The 8921-nt window shown below is 34.4% G+C and overlaps 1 protein-coding gene across 1 annotated transcript in view; it reads right to left on the reverse strand.

Moving 5' to 3' along the window:
* Positions 1-828: 828 nt before the first annotated feature.
* LOC117112737 (GON-4-like protein) overlaps positions 829-8921 on the reverse strand; it is a 41950-nt gene continuing 33857 nt past the window's right edge. Inside the window, exons 22-24 of the mRNA XM_033255884.1 lie at positions 7002-8401; positions 6012-6114; positions 829-1381 (exon numbers count right to left, since the gene is read on the reverse strand). Of these exons, the coding sequence (XP_033111775.1) occupies positions 1262-1381; positions 6012-6114; positions 7002-8401 (1623 nt within the window). The 3' untranslated portion in view covers positions 829-1261. The remainder of the gene's footprint in view (positions 1382-6011; positions 6115-7001; positions 8402-8921) is intronic.

Raw genomic sequence — 8921 nt, forward strand, 5'->3', positions numbered from 1 at the left:
TATAAACGGCCCACTGTTATCCATGCTACTTTCTTGATCAAAGCAGAAGGTGAAGGAATTTGTGAAGAAGCGAACGGACACAAAATAACGGCTTGACAATAGGGTAGCTTTAAGTAACTCGCGCGTATAATGGAGAAGAAAGCTCACCATCAATCGGGTTTTTTTCTGAATCATCAGGTGGAACCAATGTAACACACAATGTGACAGTAACAACTACGGCCATTACCAAAACTCCAGTTGCAATCCCAAGTGCTAGGGTATGTGTTGCGATCCACGATATGCAGACGTTTCTTCCACCTGCTGCTTCTACATCGTTGGCAATTAAGCTTGTGGTAAATTTCGTCGTTTCGCTGGCGGGTATATTCTGGTCTTCCACTGTTCCAGGAACTGGAACACTATTTAGTTCAAAGTTTTCATTTCCATCGTCTTCTTTATTATCGTCCATGATTGCAATTAATCGCGTTCAGCTTGCTGGATAAAGTGAGAGTGCTGATACTCGCGATTACATTCGTTACAAAAATATATCGTGAAATGGTTATTAACATTATAAAACTCGAGTAAGCTTCACAGCACAGCAGTTTGCGTTTCATTAGTGTGATTGATATATGAAATGTCCACAAGACCTTTATAATATGTCTACTGTCATTAATAATTAGTGCATGCCAGAGTAGTCAGGTATCAACAGCCGCCAAGTCATCGGTATACTTCATTGGTCAGTATCAATGATTCCCCTCCATTTTAGAAGAGTACACACAAAAACGATTAATATTAACGTAAATATTGTTGAAATCTCAAACGTATATGCAATAAACTAAGTAAACAGTAACATCCTTTCTCTTTACTGTAATTTAATAAATGCCATAACTATGCTTGATTTGAAATTTCAGAGACGGTGCATTATTTAATTTTCATGAACTAATACTTCTGATTAAGTAGCTTTTCTCCTGCAGTGACATGGCAAGGTAGATATACTTTAAAGTGATATTAATATTATTTACAGCTGTAGCCAACCAGGTGTAAAGTCAGAAATACAATATTGAAGTCAAAGAATTACAACAGAATTGCACATATAATGAGGCATACAGAATATCAACATTGAAAATATATATAAGAAAACAATTATACAGCATAATATAAGCTAAATGGAATTACTTTAAGGAATTACTGAAATAATTAACTGAATATAACGAATAATTATCTAATAATTGTAAAATTAGCCAATATTAATTAAAAAAAATATTTTGTTTTTCATAAGATGTCTTCATACATCTACATCACTTGCACTGGTGTGTTCGCTGTCAGAACCATCTCCGCTTTCTTCACCATCGGACTTTGGATGTTTTGTAAACAGTGCCATTAATGTGTTAAATCTATCTTCAACCTGTGGAAAGACATTAAGATGATGCAATAATTGAATGAATAGTTTAAGAAAGTAAAGTAAGTAAATAATTAACTGCCAAGCAAACGTATTATAATGGAGAAAATCTAAAAACGCAGAACGTTCTCATTCGCCGATGATTCTACTGATTTCAAGAATGTGTTCTGCTTTGGTATATATAAAATATGGCAATATATATTAAAATCATAAATTAATTATACATAATGTATTTACATTAGGCCCCCAAAAATGTTGTGTTTGCCTACGCGACAGACCAAGAAATCGATTCGAAAAGATGCACATAAAAATATTAAACGGGAGCAAAGTTAGTGACAGTTGAGCATGCGATGCGCCCAGCATTTGAATCCACGCATGTTACCTACTCGTTAGGCTAGTCTAGGGCATTCTTTACTAGTAGTACATGTACCTACTGGAATTGGAACTGTAATTCTACTTGACCTGACAGTGTGACCAAATAGAATGTTTAACAGATAAGCAGGGCTGTCGGAATCACACCAGCTTTGGCCAGACCACTTCTTTCTCAATTCTATCACTTTTTAAAATAAATGTTTACTTATACCTATGAATTATATGAATTGATTAATAATATTCGCATCACATGGTCTTTGTAATGTTATAAAAATGACAATATATATTAAAATCATAAATTAATTATACTTCAGTAATTCCTTAATGTATTTGAACTTTTTTGACAATCCTTAATCTTGGTAAACTAAAGGGTGCGCTCACTTATCATCTAGTATGTTAAACATCGCGATTAGTTTTCCTGTTTTGAATAAATAGAACAATTATTTCAGATTTAAATTCAGATTCAGATATTTATTACGTCAAAATGTCACTGTATCAAGATAATTAGTTCCCACGGTTCAAAAATACAAATAAGACTTATTATATCTCTACCACTAAAAAAGATTAACCTAATTATAAAATACACAAAAATTCTACGGAAGTTTATCACTGAGCCTAGGCTAGACCCCAACGGTCAGGTTACCATATTTCTCCTAGACAACTCGCGGATAAATGTGGTGGTGAACGTTATTAGTGTTTATGGTAGGGTATATGTTTAGGTAGGATAAATGAATTAAGGCTATTAGTTTACCTTTACTAATCAATGTGCATTTCTTTTAGAAATAATATATTTGTGACATATTGCAAATATTACTGTAGATCGAAATAGGAAGTTCCTACATATATTGAACACTTAGTTTATGTTAATATGCTGCAACTTTCATATATTTATATACTCTCAGGTCTAAAGGTCATAAGGTCTGCCTTGCTGTCGCAAAGTGATTAGGGAGCTTTCGATTGCACGACGACGGCAGGACGTAGAATAGAACGTAATGACGTCAGTAAAAGTCATCTGCGCATGCGAGAACGTTAAGGTCACCTCGTCGAGCAGATTCTGGAACGCATTTTGGACAAATCTACGTATGCAGAGAACGTAGGAAGCCAGGTAGGACGGTCACGCATGAGTGATTCCGTTCTAGTGTCGCGCCGTCACAGAAATCGAAAGCTTCCTAATAATTCGGAGAGGACAGCTAACCACATTGAAAAGTTCAAAGTTGTTAAAACTGAGGCCATACAAAAACAAAATTGTTGATGGTCGGTAGGCAGGCATCTTCTAGTGTAGTGTTTGATGAGGTGGAATTTATAAACTCTCTAACAACTCCCCTGTACGAACAAAGAAATCAAAGACAAAAGAATTACACACACACACACACAACTCCCCCACCCCCCCACCCCAAACAAAAAACAAAAAACAATCATAAGCCTAGCCGAATTGTGGGTGGAAAGACGATATTTTCGTGATTCTTTATTCATTTAGGGAGGGGACGATCAACAACTTATTTTTTTAAAAATTGTCTTTAAGTCAAACCACAGGAACCTAAGTAAACAATACACGCGTACAAAACAGCTAAAATTCAGAGTAAGTATCGACAGTCAATATTTTTCCCTTGATTAAGCTGAAATGTGGAATTATGTTCACTTCGTGAGATGAAGACTTTGATGATCTATGTTGTTACAGTTTTTCAGACAGGTAGGTTCCGAATCCTAGACGTTATCTGACGTAATAGGTTAACACTGGAATTTTAGGCTTTGAATTAAGCATAATTATACTATAAATAAGATTCATTTTGAAAATGTTTAAAAATATAAATTAATGTAAACTCCTAAAAAATGTTGGGGGTTTGAGTCTGCCAATATTGTCATCACCACACAAAGGTATACGGGTCAAGCCGGCCCTCATTACTTGCAATTAAAATTTAAACCCTTAAGTGATGGACATTTATTTTTCGAAGTATGCATGTGCTACGCTTTCCTCGGCAGAGGAGCCATTTCTTGAACCATGCTAAAGCTTGGATGGGTATGGTATCTATACTTGTCCACTATCACCAACTTTAAATCCTGTATTTTCCCCTGCATTGCGTTGGAACAGAGGTAGCTGCTTTGCAGGTTGCCAGCTGCTATGTCTGGGCATCCATCTAGAAATGCTCTATTTTCAAAATTTGTTCACATCAGGGCCACCATGGTAGGTCTGTCCCTTGACGGGGAGAAGTAGCGGCTCTACAATTGCCAGCTGCTATTTTCGGGCATACAAAAAATATACTTTTAGACCCCAGTCTAAGGGAGGCAATCACAATAACTTTAAAGTTTAATTGGATTTGAAAATAAATATTCCGATGACCTCGTCGTGGCGTCAGATGTGCGTGGGTGGGGTGTCCAGCTTTCTAAGGGGTGGGCATCCAACAAAATCAATTTCAGTGCGATGTAAATCAATGACATCTAGATTAAATATGCCATTGATTAGGCCTATATGCTACAAGCAGAACCACAACATTTTTGTCTGGGACTTTTTAGTCCCTAGACCTCAATCTGAGGATCGCTTTGATCTCGGGAAATATTACAATAAAAGACTAAATACAGAAACCAGCTGAAAATACTAAATACAAACTTTTGTTCCTGTCCCCTAGTCGGGGCCCTTTCTCGTATATTTCATTTCATTTCATTTATTTCGCCAGTTAAAACAACAATACAAGAACAAAAAAAGACAGGACAATCCCCTTGTCGACGACAGGATAAACAAAAAGCAAACTTAATTGCTGTAAACAGTTTTTTCCTCCGACAAGGCCAGTAACATTAAAAACATTGAATACAAAATATAGTATATATATATATATATACTGTCTCTTATACGTCACACCATGTGTGTGGTACGAAACTAAGTAGTAATAAAATGTCTAATCAAAGCTACTGTTGAACCTCGCTTTTTATTCATTTATATATATATATATATACATTATAAAAAAAGAAAATCGAAATCACATCAAAAAGAATTAGGATTTTAAGCTTCTCAAGAAAATCAAATATGCTGATGCTAAGTTCATCTCTGATTCCAGGTTGGACTCACTTCAGTCTGCATTAATGTCTCCAAAACTTAAACCATGCCACCACCTATGTCAACATCATTGCTATCATCATCATAATCGTCATCATCCTCGACACCATCATCATCCGTATCATCATCATTATTACTGACATCGCCATCATCACTGTCACAGTAGTTATCACCTTCCCATCATAATCATCATCTCATCATCATCATTTTATATTTTTTCTTGACACCCAGGTAAACAAATTTTCCACAGTATGGCTTCTGAATCCATGTAAAACTAGTCATATTCTAACATTGCGCCCCTCTACCCTTTTACAAAAAACCTGATTCACCCTTGAATCGTTGTGCTCTATTAGGTAGACCTATGTCTTTATCACCTGGTATCATCTGTCCATTGAGGTTTACCTACAGTACATGGGCTGTCTGCCATAAAAATTGACTAAAATTAAAGTGTAGTCGTAAGATCTAGCAAAAGCAAACACAACACTTTTAATAATTTATCTAGATTATGACAAATAATTCATTATTGCTTGTACAGTATTGCTGAATTTGGCAAGTAAGTGAAATTAAAATTGTACAATCACTATGTTATTCGAAACTCTACGATATTCGTTAATTTGTAGGCCTATTTGCAAATTAAATGCATCGAATATTGCATCCTGTGTATTCGTAAAATGTAACTGCATATTGTTACGTATTTCACAATACCCTGTAAATATAGACTGTCAATGTTATTCATTGTATATGTATTCATGTTCCTGGCACATTATTTATACAGTCTCCTGATGAAGTCCACTGTGTGGACGAAAGCTAGAGAATAAATTATATATTGTTAGTCTCAAAAGTGCTGCTGTTTTTTACTTTATACTTTCTATACTGTACAGACTAACGCGGCTATACTTTTTATTTATTCATGGGGAAATAGAACTTAATTCATCTATTTGTTGGCACTGATTGGAAATAAAATTTTGATCAATTTATTATTTTCACAATAGATGTATAAGTTTGTCTTATTCACATGAATTAAAATAGGCCTAAACTAGATAAGTCACTGTCTAGGGTACCATATGCTCTTTCTATAATGGCCGGATCATTTGCAAAATGCTTCCGACGGCTATGATAGAAGAACGTTAACGACCACTATTCCTAGTCACTGGAAAATGCAATAAATATCTGCTACGCTACATTTTTCAGAATAAAAACAACATGGTTACCAACCTCAGAAACACTCTTGTTGCCCAACTGTTGAGATACTAGCTCAAAAGTAGATGTGTTATTGTCCATTTTTTGACAAGTTTGTAAAAGCAAGCGATCAGCATCTCTAAAAGATATAAATTAAAAATACTGTATCGATCAAACAAAGATCTGCGTCAATCTCAATGAACACGTCATTAATGCGATGTCACAACAAATTATATTGATTTATATTTTGGAACCATAAACATTTTCACCCAAATAAACATATTTACCTGATTTGTATAAAACCTGACCATATGACTGAGGTGTCCTTTCTGGAATTTAAACCCATTTTTATTTTTTATATTTTAGCATCCAATCATTGTCAGAACAATTAAAATGTCAATATACAAATATTTGAAAATGTAGAAATCTAGAAAACAATTGCTGTACAATTAAACAAAGGATGGATGCTAGGACGACAAATAAAATCAACTAAGTTAATTTATTTCCAATGGGTCCTTGCAGAGAGAATAAAAGGTGAATATTGAATAGAGCCCGATCAGGGAAAGTGTGGAAGTATGAAGGCCTTAAAAACAAAAATGAAAATCCAGACAAACATACAAAGAATATAGCATTAAAATTCAACAATAAATGTACCCATCACATGTTTATGTTTATTATCATATGTTTATATTTTCACAATTTTATTCTAGGTCTTAGTAAACTTAGTAAACAGAATTTGAATTATATAATTTAATGTCAAGATAGGAGCCATTCAAATAACAATATTGCTACTATCTAAAAAAAAAATTTAAATCATCATGATTATTAGAAAATTATAGACCCCTCCAACTAAAGGACCCAAATTAACAAATGTTGTTTACCTTAATTATTTTAATTAGAGACCGAAGCTGCCAAAGACCATGAAAACACCAGTCCCAAAAGTGGTCTTTAATTGGAGGGAGAACTGTATTAGGACAATTTTAAGTTGGCAATATTAGTATTGAATAAAAATGAAAAAAATATTACCTAGTCCATGAAATTATGACATTGCCATCACTAGTCTGCTTAATGTTGTCAGCAGACATCTTGCATTTTAAATCTTCGGCTTCACCTTCATTAGTTTTTCTAGTGTCTTTGGTTTCTGCAGTTCCTGCATCTGATGTCTTTGATGCTTTACCTCTATCAGAATCTCTGGTTTCTATCATTCTTTTGTTCAGTGTTTCTAATGCTTCACTTTTGTCAGGATCTATGGTTATTAATATTGTTTTGTCTGATTTTTCACCTTTATCAAATTTTCTGGTTTCTGGTGCCTTTTTTTCGTCTGATGTCGAGAAGTCTTTATTTTTCAAACATTTAGTCAAGCGATCTTTTGATTCTGACTGACTAACTTCTATTACACATATTTTTACATTTTCATCAAGCTTTTCTATATTTTCCATTAACTCCCCTGTAAGATGTTCTCTAATTGAATTTATTTGATTAATGTCTTTCTCCAATGAAGAACTGGGTTGAATGACTTCATCATTGTCACCATCATTATGTCTGATAATGAAACTACTATCTGGATTACTGCTAATCACATTGCTTTCAGATATATTATCACTGCTGTCACGATGTACTTCAGTTCCACCAGATACCAAATGAGGATCAGTAGCAATACTTGATCTTACATCTAGATCACCTCCTTTAATGTCATTAACAATACTAGTTCCTGTAAATGTATTTTCACCAGTGGGATAATGTTCAACTTCTGAAATTGCACAAATTTGTTTAATATCAATATCGTTCTCTTCCCTTCCTTTTGGGATGTGTGTTATTCTTGTAACTATATTCTCTGTTTTAGTGTCCTCAAATGAATATCTAATAGGTGAATTAGTTGCACTCCTAACTTTATCAGGAAGATCTACTAATGAATTTGAATGGGACAGTGGACTCTTAGATGGAGGAGATGCAAAGTTGCTTTCATCAGACTCGCTACTTTCTTTGCTTTCCTGGCTTGAAACATCAGCATCTGGTGAGTTACTTGAAGCTGTATCAGCACCAGTTATTAACTCTGGATCATCCTCTGCAACAAGGCCATTGCCGATCAGCTTCTGAACCTCATCATCAGCCTCTTCATCATCAATTTCTATCTCTTCAATGTCTTCTTCTTCTGTTTCCACATCCCCAGGTTCCTCTTCCATCTCCATACAAGCATTCTCATTAAGGTAATCGGCCAGATTACTACACATCTCTGACAAGTTACTAACAGCAGCACTGTATGAATTTCTATCATCTTGATCTTCCTCATTCTCATTTACAACCATATTTGCAAATTGTCTGCTTCCTTTTTGGGCCTTTGACACCTTCCTCCTGGTGTTCTTTGAAGCACGACTCTTTACAGATGTGATGCCCTTGAAGGAGCTGGTCAGCTCAGCTCTTGATACCTAAAAAATTATAACAATAATATATATACTACATATATATATATCAACATTTATATATCATTGTTTATCAGAAGTTTCAGAGTCATTTCTACATTGTATCACAATTTACTTATAAAGTATCTTTTCGAAGATCCTGTCTTGTCATCAAATACTTGATCTCTGTAATTTTTATAGCAATAAGAACTAATGCTGATCAACTAAGAATGAGGTATGAGTTGCTTTGATTGGATTTAAATTCTCAAAATCCTGGTTGTGGCAACTTTTTTTTTCTCGCATATTCCTCTTTTTCAACATTTAAAAATGTATATACAGTACCATTGCAGCATTACCACAAGATGGTTTAGAATTTATCTCTACATCATACCATAAGAGTCACACAGTCAGACATGTAATTAGATTTATAATCAATAATTTCGAAAACAGAATTATTTCGTTAATAACCCCGATTTTTTTTTAGCACAGCTGATATAAACACATTATAGTGTTGTTAGAATACGAAAAATATCTGTGTCTATTGGTT

Source organism: Anneissia japonica, unplaced genomic scaffold (genome assembly GCF_011630105.1).
Source record: "Anneissia japonica isolate Jap-2015-1 unplaced genomic scaffold, ASM1163010v1 scaffold1078_len308785_cov188, whole genome shotgun sequence".
In the NCBI taxonomy this organism is placed as follows: Eukaryota; Metazoa; Echinodermata; class Crinoidea; order Comatulida; family Comatulidae; genus Anneissia; species Anneissia japonica.